The sequence below is a fragment of the Pundamilia nyererei genome, unplaced genomic scaffold, assembly GCF_000239375.1.
Source record: "Pundamilia nyererei isolate P.nyererei 1_Seehausen unplaced genomic scaffold, PunNye1.0 scaffold00258, whole genome shotgun sequence".
Lineage (NCBI taxonomy): Eukaryota > Metazoa > Chordata > Actinopteri > Cichliformes > Cichlidae > Pundamilia > Pundamilia nyererei.
Window position 1 is genome coordinate 227,879 of NW_005187659.1, and position 15,866 is coordinate 243,744.

General features: G+C 39.9%; 3 protein-coding genes across 3 annotated transcripts; all 3 read right to left on the bottom strand.

Moving 5' to 3' along the window:
- Positions 1 to 1,376: 1,376 nt before the first annotated feature.
- Positions 1,377 to 6,472, bottom strand: LOC102194892 (cell division cycle 37, HSP90 cochaperone). The gene is made up of 8 exons (XM_005749922.1): positions 6,083 to 6,472; positions 5,584 to 5,865; positions 4,651 to 4,753; positions 4,448 to 4,563; positions 4,225 to 4,347; positions 2,784 to 2,966; positions 2,628 to 2,699; positions 1,377 to 2,417 (listed from the first exon to the last, which is right to left on the bottom strand). The coding sequence occupies exons 1-8, from the start codon at positions 6,188 to 6,190 to the stop codon at positions 2,265 to 2,267; spliced, it is 1,140 nt and encodes a 379-aa protein (XP_005749979.1). The 5' UTR covers positions 6,191 to 6,472; the 3' UTR covers positions 1,377 to 2,264.
- A 4,159-nt stretch (positions 6,473 to 10,631) lies between these two features.
- Positions 10,632 to 11,498, bottom strand: cmc4 (C-x(9)-C motif containing 4 homolog (S. cerevisiae)). The gene is made up of 3 exons (XM_005749923.2): positions 11,275 to 11,498; positions 11,132 to 11,191; positions 10,632 to 11,048 (listed from the first exon to the last, which is right to left on the bottom strand). The coding sequence occupies exons 2-3, from the start codon at positions 11,187 to 11,189 to the stop codon at positions 10,912 to 10,914; spliced, it is 195 nt and encodes a 64-aa protein (XP_005749980.1). The 5' UTR covers positions 11,190 to 11,191; positions 11,275 to 11,498; the 3' UTR covers positions 10,632 to 10,911.
- A 1,464-nt stretch (positions 11,499 to 12,962) lies between these two features.
- LOC102195453 (hemicentin-2-like) lies at positions 12,963 to 15,356 on the bottom strand. Its single transcript, XM_005749924.1, has 5 exons — positions 15,089 to 15,356; positions 14,274 to 14,540; positions 13,854 to 14,186; positions 13,513 to 13,767; positions 12,963 to 13,430 (listed from the first exon to the last, which is right to left on the bottom strand). Exons 1-5 carry the CDS (start codon positions 15,138 to 15,140, stop codon positions 13,423 to 13,425), a joined length of 915 nt encoding a protein of 304 aa, XP_005749981.1. The 5' UTR covers positions 15,141 to 15,356; the 3' UTR covers positions 12,963 to 13,422.
- Positions 15,357 to 15,866: the final 510 nt, after the last annotated feature.

A 15,866-nucleotide genomic window follows, 5' to 3' on the forward strand; every position in this document is an offset into this window, starting at 1 on the left:
GTGATGGCCCCCCAGTCCTCCTGTGGCCATTACATCTGCTGCTCATCTGCTCATCAGAGGGGATCAACCCAAGTACCATAGTATTCATGCCAATGCTGGTATTAGCATCAGATCAAAACATACTGAATTTATCCACTAACTTCAGTATTTTTTGTTTTTTTTTGGAAATAAAAAATATCCCTCCAACATACAGTATGAAATGTTTTATTTAAAGAACACATTTATAACAAGAAGCCGACATCTTAAATCACAGTGATTTAGTGGTCATTAAAATATGTCGAGAATTTGTGAACTGATGATGAGTCATCTAATAAGTCATAAGATATGACAAACTTCCCCCCACCATATAAGTTGCATTTATAAGTTAAAGGTTTCAGTATTGGTATTGTTATAGGAAACCCTGTATTTACTTGGTATTGGATACCAAAATCTGCTGTATTGCACAGCACTTGTCATCACTGCCTTGGTTTCCTGCGTCGGGCTGCTGGGCTGAGGTCGGCACAAACTGAACTCACACACAAACTGAAATCAGCAGATTGTGCAGGAAGGAAAAAGCAAGTTTGTTTGATGTTTTTTTTCTTTCAAGAATGCTGGATTTTTTTTTAAGTTTTGTTTTTCATATGTGATTTTAGTAAATAGGCTATAGTCAACAGGATTTATGATGGGGTTGTATATAAAATAAAGAACTGACTCATTTTGCAGGTATCTTTATGGCTCTCTCTTATTGGACCTATATTATAATCAATTCAGCCCTTTTTGCCCACTTTAACTATCTTTATAGAACTGTTATACCTGTGACAATTTCTGCTGCCTTCTTGGGCCGATCCTTTAGAAAAAGATATTATTAATGCAACTGAGGCTTTTTATTTGGATAAATAAAGGATATGTAAAGGTCACTTTACCAAAAACTAATTGCAGATTCTACTTTTTGACTGATGTAATTACATCATTATATACACCTGATGTAGTTACACCAGATGTAAATCAATACAAGCCTTCCAAGATGTTTGACTTCTGTTTAATCAGTCCAAAAAATATGGAAAAAAACCTACAAAACATTTTTATCATAAACTTTGATCTTCGCTGAGACAAGAGAGGCCTGCACTTCTTTGTGGGTTTGTGGGAATGACTATCACTGTTGTTCGCTGGAGTCCCAAAGCCTTATGGTTTTGTAACCCTTTCCAGATTGATATGTGTCAATGACTTCTTCTTCTTATCTGTTCTCAAGTTTCTTCACATCGTGGTATGACGTGTTGCTGTTTGTCAGACAGGTTCTATATAAGGGAGCTCTCAATTCAACAGGTCAGGGAGTAATGAAACTCAGCCCCCCCCCCAAAAAAAATGTTTCATTTATTAATGTCCAAGACAGTCAAAAATGCCTTTTATAAGCCATTGCAATTAGTTTATTTGTAAAACAAGTTCTGACATCATGCAAAAGCCCAAGTACTAATCACCTTCAAAATGACAGCACAGAAAGTGAATGTAGATTCCAAACACGCCTAACTGGCACGCACTACTGTGCAAATTTCACTATTAGAACATATGATCTGTCAATTGCCCCCATAACGAAATGCTAAACCTGAGGAACTTTTAACTCCTTTTCGTCAGGCTGTAAATTAGTTACAGTATGTGCAGCCAGTGTGTCCTGAAATGAAAAGCTTTGTTTTTTAAAGTCGTGATTGTTGTAGTCATCGTCTTCATGTTTGTGACGTACTAAAAATGACAACAAAAGTCATCAGGGTTAACACCACTACAGGTCTCCTCTGCTATTGATTCACATGTTTGACCTCTCTGATCTCACCCATACATTCAAAACAACCACAAACGCTTTGTCTCAAGGAGTGAACGTTTAGATTAGTAAGTTTGTAGAAAATGCAATTTGGGAAAATAATACACTGGCTGCTCAAGCCAAAAATCTCAAAGAAAAATTGGAATTTGAAAAGTACAAAATCATCATGACCAACACAAACAAAGCAGCCAGGCATGTCTGCGCTACGAATAACTCAAAGAACAAAACTTCAGTGAGATCCAAACAAATAAGACACACACACACACACACACAAGCGGCAGTTTCTTTTCCAGGCAGCAGTTGTTCACGTAATGTTGCTGTGGAGTTAGGTGAACACTAATCCCTTAAATGTCAGCTAAATATTTTTGAGAAGTTGTGTCATTGGTTGGCAAACTAAACATACACATAGTGAAGTTGAAATACAGTGGGGTAACATTTGCCAAAAAAATAAAAACAAATCACAATTCAAATGTGGTCATTCCTTTTTGGCTTCTTCCTTCTCGTGTTGGATCTCTTCGTAGGTGGGCTCGTCGTCTTTTTCGTCCCCTTTTTCTTCCCCGTCGTCTCCCTTGGCGTTGGGTACCCAGAGCCCAGAGTCTATGCACCTCTTCATGTGAGCCTTTGCCACCTAAATCATGTAGAACGAATCACATTTATGAACAGAGTAAAGCTAGGATGTTTAAAAAAAGATATACATACATTTTTACATTTAAACAGATTCCGATGAGAAAAACTATAATCTAATCAAATCAATTTATTTATATAGCACTTTTCACATTATAAAAACCACAAAGTGCTTCACAGTAATAAACCTGCACGACAACACCAAACAACCTACCGTTGGATCCATTTTGCTAATAACCTCTTGCAGCATTTGGATGTCCTTCTCATCAAAGCATTTCTGCATCTCCTGCAATTACCAATGCAATCTGTGAAACACGCCATTCAAGAGAACGAAAACAAAGGAATGTGCTCAATTATGCTGAAAACTTACAGTTGGAAGTGACTCATACACTTCAACAGGATCGAGCCCTCCAGGTCCAATGCGCTTCTGTCGTTCCTCTTCCTCATATTCCTTCATAGCCTTTTCTATCCGGATCTTCGCCCTTCCCCGAACGCGCTCCTTGAATGACTCCAGTTCATCATTGAAAGCTTCCTGGTACTGCTGATCTGCTGTCTGATAAGGCACATGTATGCACACGTATGCACACAATTAGTATGAGGGTTTCCCCATGTCAGAGACCGTTTACGGAAACTGTGCACTGTACACTGAGGACTAAATTTAGTTCCTGCACAACAGGTCTAGATGCAAAAAAACAAAAACAAAAAACCCCAAAATAAAATCACTCCACAATCCCCTGGTGCACCAGACCGAAATTATTATTATGAACTAAAAAAAAACAACAACGAAAAAAAAAAACGGTTTAGTTAAGTAAACCTGCATTTGCATACATCTGTCAAGCTTTCAAAAAAGAAGGATTATAGGTTAGACTGTGTTTCTGAAAACAAGGGAGATAACGACAGATCGGGATTCAACATTGTGAACTCAGAGGAATCTGTCAAAGGTTAGGAACCGGTTCTCTACATTTGCAGAGTTCAGGTGATGATCAATGTTACTGTTCTCCACTTCTTTTAATACAAAAATTTAGACAGAAAGAATTTTTTTGACTGGATTTTTTAATACATCTTCGACAATAAGCAAATCCCAGAAAGCGGAATCTGTTCATCTGGATGCAACTTTGCCAGCGGAAGAAATGTTTCATCACTAATAGACAAATTAACCACTCAGATGACCGATGAAGCGTTTGTCCCACAGAAAACTTTGAATCAAGATGAACAGAATCAACCTAAATCCATCCCTCTGTAAAACTTTAGTGAACAGTGAATACCTAACCTAGGCAAAGATAAACTAAAGCTAGTCGTCTGAGAACTTGCATTTTTCTGCCAAGTCTTTTTGGATATGTGGTTGTGACCATTGCCAGGTAAATCTCCAGTAAAGTGTAACCAAACTTTTTAACCTTAACTTCTCTAAGCTCCTGCCATAAGAACAGGAGCTTGGCTTGCATGCCACTGCAAAGTGTGGAAGAAAGAGCTCTCTGCCTGACTTGCCAACAAACTCAGAAAGACAAATAAAACAGACGTGATGAGGTAAAACGTTCACGGAAACATTTATGCAAATAGGAAACAGTTTTCTTAAATACCTTGGAACCAAACCATGCCAATGCCATCATCTTTAATAATTTAGCCTTGAGCTCAATTTAATACCAGGTCTCTGAACTCCACCCCATATTTAGGTCACTGAATAAGTTATAAGATCCAAATCCAAATTGCAATGCCTGTACTGATGCTCCCAAACCTTTACTCTGACATTTACTTTCCATACAATAATAATTAAAAAGACTAAAACTAATAGAAGCTAAACTAAAACTAGTTACCTTAATCTTTGCAAAAAACTGGCGAAAGCATCCACGGGGGTCAACTTTGAGGCTTTTGGCAAGCTCCAGAATGAACTGCATGACGATGGTCTGATGAGCCACTTGCTCCATCAATGCGTGTTTCTGCAGGAGGAAGAAGCGTTTTTACAGCTTAATATTTAGATGGAGTATGGTCGCGTGCAGAAGGAATTCATGACAAACAAGCTCTGTTTGTATTACTTACCTCCTCAACTTCAAGGTCGATGCACATGATCACCAGGTAGTTGGCGGTCTCTTCGCATACCAGATGAGGATGGTCAGAGAGGTACTTCTGGCTGTCATCCCAACGTCGCAACATGCCTGCAGTAACGAGAGTAATGAAGAAGCATCTCTACTCTCACCAGTACCTTGTAACGAGAGTAAATACTGATGCATGCGAGTGCTTACCGAAATGTTTGATCTCTTTCTCATATTTCTCCACGAATGTTTTGTGCTTTTGCTCCTTCTCTTCTTCGGTCTCTTCGGTTTCAGGTTTGACATTAACAATACTCTATGAAAAGGACAGTGGAAGAATGGACTCGTTAACGACAATGTCTCTGAGTTCTACAGAAAGAATGTCATTGCATACAAGTTAGAGATGTCAATATTAATAAACCCATATCTGAAAATTGCAAGAAAAGACTTCAATGTGTTACAAAGTCAAAGAATGAGAGTAGATGTAGACTTCTACATTGAATCTATACTGTAGGTATGTCGTAACAACAACAGTTGTATTGGCCCGTTTAGTACTGTCAATTCCTCCTCTGCATTTCTGGCTACTTTTTTTTTTATACTTGCTCAATCTATCAGTAACTGTTTCACAGTTTTATTTGTTTCCATCATGGCTAACTCTGCATATAAAACACTGAGACAGGACCAGGTAATTAACACTACGCACAAGCATGAATGCTGGCGAGAGTATTGGATCCTTGTGGAGATTACTTTGTACTAGGATCTGCAAAGATTCAACACAGAACTCTAAATCAACTGTAAATGTTGAAACAGAAAAGTCGACTCTGTATGTGTGCCCTTTCAGATGGGCACAGTGGCATAAGAGTTGAATGGATGATAAAGCATGGTGAACAAGGTGTTGAACTTTTGAGGGGATCTAATGGCTCTGCTGTGGGGGACATGTGGTGATCATGTTTTCGGCCAATTTTTCCCTTGGATGTCAGGCTCAAACAAACAATTGCATTAGTTAAAAGATGAAATATGGAGAAAAGACAACAGTTTTGTTAGCGTTTGTTTTCCTGAAAATACTTTAGAAAAAAAAAAAGTGTAATAAATGATGTGCGATGTAAAACCTGTAGTGCTTTTTAAGCTCCACTTACTCTACCTCACCTTGCTGAACCCATCCTTGCTGAGCGTGTCTACATTCCACGGCATCTTCTTCTCCTCCCGTTGGTAGTCTCCCACCTTTCTCTCCCAATCCCGTTCCTCTTTTTTCATTTTCTTCTCCTCAGCCTGGACTTTGCTCAACTCTGCTTTGGCATCCTCTGATGTTGAAATGGTTAGCTCCTTGATTTTCTTCTGTGTGTCTGCCAGCTTGCGTCTGCACTCGGACAGTCCCTTGTTTAGTTCTTCACCTTTCTTCTGAAATTCCTCCATCCGCTCCACACGAGCCTGAGGTCAAAATATAAAATCTTTACTACTTGTTTTTTTTCTTTTTTCCAAATGTGGATTTAGTTGCAAAAAGTTAAACATTCCTATATTCATGTTAAAAGTAAACACAGAACCAAAGTAAACACACGAGGTCAGCTAACAGTTCAGGTCAAATATGCATCACTTTTACTTCATGTGTAGCATCTTAATTGTAACCATGCGTGGCTTGTTGCTATACCTGGTGTCTCCATCTGAAGAGACTGGGTGTGTCGATGTTTGGATGGATGTCATCCTCATCGTCCGACACCTCAATGTGGTCCCACACGCTGTAATCTATCCTGGACATCCTGACACCAACACCCCAAAGCTAACACCGTTAGCTTACAATAGGCTTCAGCTAAGTTCGCGAGCTATGAGAAGCTAACAAGTTTGATTGAAACAAGGACAGACCGCAAGATCGCCGCACAGCGCAGAAATACGTATTTGTTTCTTTAGAAGAGCTTCTTGCTGTATTAGATGTAGACAAACTCAGATGAACATCCCTGAAGACAGCGGGCTAGAGAGTGCTACAGAATTCTAGAAAGAATTGGAGCTACAGATTTCCGTTTGACGTCATCGCGTCATTGCGTCAACAGGACGACGCCGGAAACACAAGAGTGCTGTTCCTTTCCTTGTACGTCGACTAGATAAATAAAATAAAATAAAGTAAAATAAAATAAATGACTCGCTGTAACTTCTCTTCAAAACATCATCTTTTTAAATTTGTCGGAACAAAAATGAAGTGTAAAGGTAAAGAATAATTATGTATTTGTTTAGTCTTAATATGTTATAATACCTAAAGTATAGAGACTTAAATAATTTAATTTAAAATGACTTCAATTAATGAAAAATAGGAACCCCACATCTTCTGATTGCCACAGGGAATCATCTGTCTCCATCTCATCCTATCACTAACATCATCATCATCCATCTGCGTGTCCTTCTTCACTACATCTATTAAACTTCTAAGTAGTCTTCCTCTTTCCTTCCTGCCCACTAGGTCCATCTTCAACATTACGTGTTCTCTATATCATTATTCCTCCTCTAATCATGCCCATCTATTTTCACCTTCATCTATTGTAGGCACTGCGATTCTGCACACCACCTTCACTCTTGAATATTGGTGCAGGTAAACAATCTGGGTAAAAAGTCCACTGCTCATCTCCAACAGGTATAGAGAAACCATCTATACTAGCCACTTTTCACTCTTCCTCTCCACACCTGCCCTCACTTTCTCCTTACTAATCCCTTGCACTTCCTGATTCACCAACTGTCCTCCTGTCCTTCATGCATCCTCCCTCACCCACTCATTTTTCACATTAATCAGCTCCTCAAAGTACTCCTTCCACCTTCCAAGCCCCCTTTACTTGTTAGTACATTTCTGTCTTTATCATTAATCACCCTGAACTGCTGCACATCCTTTCAAGGTTGAGGGCTCTGCCTAGCTGATAGAAGAAGTCTTTTTCTCCTTTCTCAATGTCCATTCTCAGATGCATCTCACTATAAGCCTTTTCCTTTGCTGTAGACCTTGCTTAACAGTACTCATATCTACATTCTTTATTTCCCTTACTATATTACCTTGTCTTTGCTAACTTCCTTTGAATGCTTTCCCGTATTTTTTCATTTCGACATTAAGTATGAAATATGTTCTTGTCAGTTTCCCTCACCACTACAGCTGTACTTTCCCAGTCATCTGATGACTCCTCACTATTACCATGAGCTGGCCTCAACTCTTCCCTGAACTCTGCACAGCATTCTTCCTTCCTCAACCTCCACCATTCAGTGATTATCTCTGCCTTCAATTGCTTCCTCTTTTTGATGCCCAAACTCATCTTACAGACTACCATCTAATACTGCCCAGTTCCATTCTCCCCCGAAACCACTGAGCAGGTTCCTGTCTCTTTCAGATTACACCTTCAACATGTTTGCTTGCTCCATTCTTATGCCACCCTCTTCTCGACCCACTACCATCAGTGCTTTCACATTTCTTTCCTTAACCCAAAATCTCTGACCAACTTTTAACCTACATATCCATTGAACGCTGCTTCAGTCGCCACTCTCCACCACTTCATCCAACTTAATCCAGGATTCCTCATTCTTTTCTAACTGGCATCCAACCTGTTGAACATATGAACTGAAAACATTCAACATCGCTATATCAAAAGATCGAAAGCCTGCATTTCTTGATTTTTTTCTTATTTTATTGCCGTATATATGTCTTTGGCTATACATTTGATTGGTCTGAATGTGTAAACCTTTATCAACACTCTTTACTTTTACATGTATAATTCTATTAAAGCTATAAGTTAAGAGACTAAAGCTTAAAGCCTTAAGAAACTAATTTCTGCACAGTGATTCACTTGCATTCGTACGTCAAGAACCGCAAGCAGACATTAATCACAATTACAGCACAGATGTCATTTCTTAAAATCTAGACATAAGATATAAAGCCACTTTGGCCTGCTAAGATGGCTCAAAGGGTGGTGGAAATTATGTGAGGCACAGGAGGAAGAATAAGATGAAGAACAGTCATTCCCAAAAAATATTCAAGCATTTATATTATCATATTTTTGTGCACGAATTGATAACCCATATAAAAAGAAACAGCAGAAGTGTGAAGTAGGTGATTTTCTTTTCTCACAATTATGTACTCATTAAAGTGTTTCACATTTTTCCCAGACTCCAGTTTTATATGGTTTCTAATTTTTTATAATTATGTTAGATGAGAATAAAACAAAACTGGTTTCTCAGCAGATCCTCTGTTGCCACAATGATGTCTTGGTAAATAAAAGGGAAGCTGAGGAGTGGATGGCAGTATGTGTGTGCGTGTGTGTTAGGAGGGATGATCTATTTTTTATTCAAATTTTTTTTTTACATGCAAGATGGCCACACGAGGCCGGAAAGACTTGAGTTACATGTTTTGAAAGCTGTTTACATTTTTCGTCCTAGGCGTATTGTGCAATGTACCATGTGTGGTGTGATTATTCTCAATGGTTCCCTGTGTGATCTGACAACACTCCGTGGTTTTGAGAACGTGCAAAACTGTGTAGATGAGTTAGTAAGATTTGCCAGAAGTTGTGTGAATTTACTTGTTTAGAGTTTTGACAAAAGGAGGCAAGGTTTCAAAGTGTAAAATGAGCCTGAGCAACCATTTATAGCTGCTCAAGATGGCAATGACTCCCATGCAGAGAATGTGGAGCTCATGTACTAAGGAAATCCTTAACAATGTAGTTTGTCTGGGTCTAACAGGTACAACCAGGGTGTCAGTGTTAAAATAATCCAAGGCCTGGATTCACAAATATTCAGACCACGCCTAAAAAATATTAGGCATGAGTTACATCTTCAGAGACATTTAGGTACATTTATGTGCACATTTGCACTTACACTTTAAAAACAGAGGGTAAAATAAGATGCATAGCTAAAAATAAAAGGTTAAAGGTATATTTAAAATGTTACAGTAAGAGGGAGTCCCGTATAATAATAACCTATACACTCCATAGTGTAGAGTTTTAGACATTCACCCAACAAGCAAAAGGTCCCTGTTTCAACCCATCTGATGTTGTGTCAAGAAGGGCCTGACAAATCAGAAATCTGGTGCTACTCGCTGCAACGACCCCTTGCAAATATGGGGGCAGCTGGGCCACCTTTAAAAGTACACAACAAATTCAAGAACAAACAAGCAACTTTAAACCACAAGAATATCCACACCACCTATAACAAACTACACAAGTCGAAAAAATGACATTTTTTTGTTCCAAAGAGTCATATGGGGGCTCTTCCCATTGTTCGACTTGCACAGGCCCATTCGCTCCAAAAATCAGTGTCCTCCTGAGTCACACTACTGAGATTACTTCCTAGTCACTAAGCTACTATTAATCAAATAAGTAACATCAGCTTGGTTTTTACTGTAATAGCTTATCAATGATTTAGATCTCCTTCATTACCAAACTGAAGGATTTAATTTTACTAAAATTATTCTTTTTGCTTCTCTCTTTATGAGTTGCCACAGTGCCTACCTCCAAAACTATGCCAGTAGAATTCAGCTGAGGGGGTGCACTGACCTTTTTGGATGGGCCTGGACCCCTGGGGCCCATAACACCAGGGACTAAAAGTTTTAAGTCACTGAGGAGGTGTGGCTGACCCAGTTCTGGCCCGAGGGCCAGAATCGACCCAGCAGAATGGAAGGTGAAAACAACACACCTAGGAATAAAATCTACCCAGGGCATTATGTAGTTCTAATTACAATTATGTAGTCAATAAGGTTGTTGAATTAACTGAAAGCCACAAATCTACCAGAGTATTATTAATTTCACACCTCCACTTTTACCTGCTTCCATAAAGAAGATGTTTGACATCATGAATCAATCAACAAATCTTAAATTGTAATGACTTTCTTGTCCTAATCATTGCATGAGTGGTGAATGATGCTCCTAATTTAAAAAGTATAACCCAATTGTTTCATTCAAAGTGCAAACATTTTATTTCTTTACCAGAAGGAAAAAACAATTGTTAGAGCCTCATCCTTGTCTACCCAGCTAGCATTAAACTTTGTCTTTCTGCCATGTTCTCCTCTACACCCCTAAAAGCTATCCACTGTACGATGTTCGCTGTAGGCTGAGATATGAATAACAAGTTAGTCTCGATTTCCAGGGAAATTCTTAATTTAAAAAAATTCTTTATTACTATAATTAGAATAAAACTCCTTGCCACACACATACTTGAAATTTTATACTAGGCATGAGAAATACATTGGGTGTGGACAGTACCACACGATATAATATTTAAATACATTAGACAGCTTGCATTGTTCAGCTTTGTGAGGCTGCCAGATGTGTGCCATTTAGCCCCAGGGGAATGAGTGATTATGAGGCTCTCTGCAATCTCAAAATGTCTGCTGTGAGAAAACACTATTTAAATTTACAAACGGATGGTAGCAGACAGACAAATAAATATGCAACAACTCAGCAAACTCCACTGTCATGTTATACTGATACAATGCAGAATTATGACTTGCATGAATACATGCAACTATTCGCTACTTTTGCTCTCTGCGGGTTTTGAGTCTTTGAACCCGGAGCAGCAAATGGAGTTTCCCGCATGCACTTGACAGCACCGCCGCATCTCCGCGATCTCCTTCTCGCACAGGCTTTCCACGTACTTATTAGCTGCAGGGGGGAGACAGAGTTAGGCAACAGTTCAGGTACACTTCACCAACATATAATTGCGTCAAAGTGAGCGCTTAAAGCACCTTGTAAACACTTCTGAATTGCACATGCTTGCTTTTGGCACGGATCCTTCTGTGGCATTTCTGAAAGAGAACACGACATTCTTTGTTGTGAGCAAATGCAAAGAGGACTTAACATAAGAAAGAACCCAAGAAATGACTCCCACCTTTATCACTTTTAAGTAGTTGTCATGGAGCTAATAATTAGTCTCAAAAAGCTAACTAATGTTAGCTGCTCATGCTAGTCCCCCCTTGCTAAGCAGTGTTTTGAACATGTGACTCTTCAACAGCCAATCACCTCTTAGGAAGTACAGCAGCGTCATCTCGTGGTCAGAAGCCGCAGTGACCGCGTGACAGAGGTCCAAATGATAAAATCCACACACAGATGGCACTAAATTTTTAAAATCAACACTCATATACTAGTTCTCTATATATTTAAAAATCCTCTTACGAGGCAGTGTTTTGATCATGTGAGTCTTCAACAACCAATCACCTCCTAAGATCAATGACTGTAGAAGTATAACCACGCCATCTCGCGGTGAGAAGTCGTAGTGACCCAGTGACAGAGGGAAAATGATGCAATGGCAGCTGTTTGAATATTGTGAAAAGTTGTGTTTTTTTGGTATAGCTTTAAAAAGGTAAACGCGTATGTATTCTGCATTAATTTCAAACACAGTGAAATAAACTTTTTTAAGGTTAATTTAGAGTGTTTTATACCTTGTGAAAATCAGTGTCTCAGATATTAGATTATTTTCACAAGTTTGATTAAATTAATGTTATTACAGCATGAATACTGTTAATCTCCTGGGCATGCCACGTGCAATCGCAATTATGGGGGAAGGCTGCTGACTTGGCACTTGTCCAGACAGCGATCAATGACACTGTTCACAAAGGGAGAAAGGCAGAGAAAGTCATTGGTGAAAAGGAATGGGCTGAGCGTGGTGCCAGTGCATCAAGAGCAAACACTGACTTTTCCTAAATCAGAGATGAACCAGATTTACTTTTTAGTTTTGGAAATCAAAGTCCTAGAGCGTGGAGGAAGAGTGGAGAGGCACAGAATCCAAGGACTGTGATGTGGTTGGTTCACCATGTTTTATAAAGTGCAATGTCAGTGCAGCTGTCTACCAAGAGCTTATAGAACACTTCATACTTCCACCTGCTGATAAACCTTATTTCCTTTTTCAGCAGGACTTAGATCCTGCCCAGAGTCCCAAAACTACTACCAGATTTGCTGCCTGGGTTATTAATGTGCTTAATTGGCCAGTCAACTTGCCAGAACTGAATCCGGTAGAGTGGGGGTGGGTAATTGCCCAGCCCTGCCACAGAGAGGCTGTGCAGGGTATTGTCAAGCTGAGAAACACCCAACACAAAAATAAACACGAGCTGAAGGTGGCTGTTAAAGCAATGGCTTAAATAACTCCTCAGGAGTGCTGCAGGCTGATCGGCTGCATCACGCTGCTCTGCAATCATGCAGCAGTTCATGGTAAAGGAGGCCAGACTAAGTATTGAGTGTACAGATGAACATACTTTTGATAAGTTGGATATTTCTGTATTGTAAATCTTTGTTTCATTAATATAAGACAATATCTCAAATAAGAATTTGAGAAATTGGCTTCTGGTTTCCATGAGCTCCAAGTCATAATCTTTAAAATTAGAACAAAATAGAATATGGAATTTTACTTAAAATGAATGTAGGAAATTATAAAGGTTACCTTTAATATGAATTCTATCTATATGTTCTAAGTTCTGCATGATTCATTTAAGCTTCATCTGGATTGGACAGACTAAATTATGTGTTAGTATTCTTAGTATTTTTTTCCTTTGGAAAGATGTTTGATCAAAGGTGGCTTGTTGGTCCATGAAAGAAGTTTATTACAATTCATTTATTAAACTCGTATTGATAAAGATGAGAAAACAAAGACGTCATATTTACAGCCATGTCCTGGTGCTAGTCATACTGCTATGATGAGTAGCTACACTTCTGTAGTGTTACAAGATAGTTTCATTAATAGGAAAAAAGGGCCTATCCAAATATAAATTAGACACAGAATGTTTCATAAAATGTGAACTACATCCTAAAACAACACTGACAAATTAAATGGTAATTACCAAGCACAGCATATTCAGGTCTGTTTCTCTGTGTGAACTAATTCTGGATGATAAGACGATCGTCTCATAAATATGCACCTCCATCGCCAGAGTAGCAAATGTGAAAGTAAAAAAACAAAAACACCAGAAATAAAAACTGTAAAAAAGATAAACTTCTCGCTGTGTTTCTGATGTGGTCGTCCAACCCCCTCTCCACAGTGGTTGTTTCAAACGCCTAGGTGAAAGCAAAAGAAGATACAAGTTAGGCTGCAGCGTGCACAGACAGGTTGCACATGTGCCTCATTTCTCTCTTCTACCTTTGGTCTTTGCCTTGACAATGAACTGCTTGCTTTTCTTTTCCAGTGTATTGGATGCAGTGCAGGTGTAGGTCCCTGGGAGCAGCGAGGAGGAGGTAACAGTTGCTTCATTCTCCACCCTCTCCTGCATGGGAACGGAGGATTGCCAGCTGTATATTGGGGTGGGGTTTCCTGTTGCAGTGCAGTTTAATATGATCTCACCCCCCAGTATAGAATCCAAAATCTCTGGTTCAGGACTCAGGAATGTCGGGGGAACTAAAGAGAAAGTTACACATATCGTTTCTCACTGTATCGAGCATGCAGGAACTTGCTTTAAGAATGAGAAGAGCTTAGTGACTCACAATAAACAGAAGCATTGAGAGGTTCTGAGGAAACAGTGGGAGGTGGCTGTGGTCCCTCTGGCCCAAGCTCCAGCTCTGCAACACACTTATACTGCACTCCGTTCTCAGCTTTAGTTGGTGTGATAACAAGGATAGAGGATACTTGGACAGGTGAGGAAGAGGTGAGATCAGAGAAGGAGTGGTTATAAACCTCAGTCTGCCCTCTGTACCACCTCAGGCTGAGATACTGAACGGGAGCAATATTCTGAACTTCGCAGAGCAGCTGGTACTCTTTCCCTGCCACCATGGGGCCGGTGTGGTTCACCTGTCTGATGGAGACACTGTCTGGAGTTTCTAAATGAATAACACACAGGGTTCAGGTCAATCAAAAAAGGGCTCGGTTGAGAAATCAATCTTAACAACAGCTTTTAAACAACTCACTGTAGAGCACGAGGTTGAGCTTCTCCTCGCATTGTTTCGGAGCTGTGAAAAACACCCCATAACAGATGGGCTCCTCTATCCAGTCAATGAGACTGTCCACCTTCCACTGGACAGACCGGTCCTCTTGTGTATGTGAAGCACTGATGGCTGACTCCCAGCCCAGGACACGGACAGGGCGTGCAGCCTCGCAGCTGACAGACACTGACTCCCCAAAGCCCACCACGACCCTGGACGGCTTGAGGATTAGGGAGCAGCCTTCACCTGACACTAAGATACACAGCAGTGATATCTCTCACTGTTTTTCTGTCATCATCATCACAATGCATATTCATATTTACATGAAAAAGCTGTAACTACTTGCACATTATGTAACCCTGTTACAACACACTCACAAGTAATCAAGCAGGAATTGTCTAATACTTTCAAAGTTTACAAGTGTGCATTGCTAATAGGGGATTTATAGCTATACTACTAATAAGTCACATGTGCTATGACAGCAGAATTAAACTGACCTACTTACAGGGCGTCACCCACATTATATCTTGGCTGCAACCTAATAAGCATCCAGCATGCAACCACACATCTTATTCTTTAGGGCCTTTCATCACTTGAGTAAATAACAGTCTTGGCATGAAGACAAATATTTTTGTCAGCACAAAACTGGCTGCTCTAATTCTTCGAGCTCGCCTTTAGATTTATTTCACAGAAGTTACTGATCATTCCAACCTGGATTTACTTACTAGCATTTCCATAAGACCAAACATCATCTACAACCCAAAGAAGGGAAAAGAAACACCTCTGCGACAAAATCTTACCTGAACAAAATGTGCAAAGCAAAAGAATCCATGTGAGAAAGTTGTTTCCCATGTTATTTTCTGCACCGAGCCGTGGATTAACAGGCTAGAGAAAGAGAACTCCAACTTGAAAGACCTTGGCAACCCTGCAGGGAATTATGTTGGAACAAAAGTTCCCTCCCAGCTGACTTTGGGGGGCGATGGAGGGGGTGAAAGGGAAAGAGGGAAATGTAACAGGTTGCAGGCCTCTGAAAAACAGCACAACACTTACTGCACTGCAGTAATCTTAGAAGCAAGTATGCAGGATATTAAAAGCCTGCAGAGACATCGAAGTATATGCAGAACTAAAATGCCACTAATATAGGATGAATACATCTGTCTAGTTCCTCCACCCCCTACCCCTATTTTCCAACACCCAGCTTGAAATCTGAGTAGAATAAAATGTAAACACCAAACTTTCATTCCTTAATTTTTGAGTCATGTGAGTCTCCTAGAACACAGAGGTGAAAGCATATCAACCTGACCCACATTTTCTCTTTCCTTTCAGTGTCACTCTCTGTGAAGAAACGCTTGTTTTCCCTTCGTCTTGCATGCTTGCCTCCTATTGCTCCTGACCTCCATGCTTTGTGAAATCCCAGCAGGCAGCAGTGCTGGTCTTGTGCAGGATGTAGCTTGTAAGACTCCCAACTGTGACCAGAATGCTACGCAGCCTATCAGCTCTGACCACAACTGCAGTGCAAGGGAGCGAGTAATCGAACGCTTTATGGTGTATTTATGGACAGCACAGCTGGGAATCTCA

What these genes read in the sequence shown, in the direction of transcription:
- LOC102195453 (XM_005749924.1), bottom strand. Translation starts at nt 15,140, where the DNA reads ATGGGAAACAACTTTCTCACATGGATTCTTTTGCTTTGCACATTTTGT. An exon ending in GCTCAACCTCGTGCTCTACA is followed by an intron (nt 14,187 to 14,273) that starts GTGAGTTGTTTA and finishes TTATTCATTTAG; the next exon opens with AAACTCCAGACAGTGTCTCC. An exon ending in TCTCAATGCTTCTGTTTATT is followed by an intron (nt 13,768 to 13,853) that starts GTGAGTCACTAA and finishes CTTTCTCTTTAG; the next exon opens with TTCCCCCGACATTCCTGAGT.
- cmc4 (XM_005749923.2), bottom strand. Translation starts at nt 11,189, where the DNA reads ATGCCACAGAAGGATCCGTGCCAAAAGCAAGCATGTGCAATTCAGAAG. An exon ending in AATTCAGAAGTGTTTACAAG is followed by an intron (nt 11,049 to 11,131) that starts GTGCTTTAAGCG and finishes TCCCCCCTGCAG; the next exon opens with CTAATAAGTACGTGGAAAGC.
- LOC102194892 (XM_005749922.1), bottom strand. Translation starts at nt 6,190, where the DNA reads ATGTCCAGGATAGATTACAGCGTGTGGGACCACATTGAGGTGTCGGAC. An exon ending in TCTTCAGATGGAGACACCAG is followed by an intron (nt 5,866 to 6,082) that starts GTATAGCAACAA and finishes TTTTGACCTCAG; the next exon opens with GCTCGTGTGGAGCGGATGGA. An exon ending in GAAAGAGATCAAACATTTCG is followed by an intron (nt 4,564 to 4,650) that starts GTAAGCACTCGC and finishes TCGTTACTGCAG; the next exon opens with GCATGTTGCGACGTTGGGAT.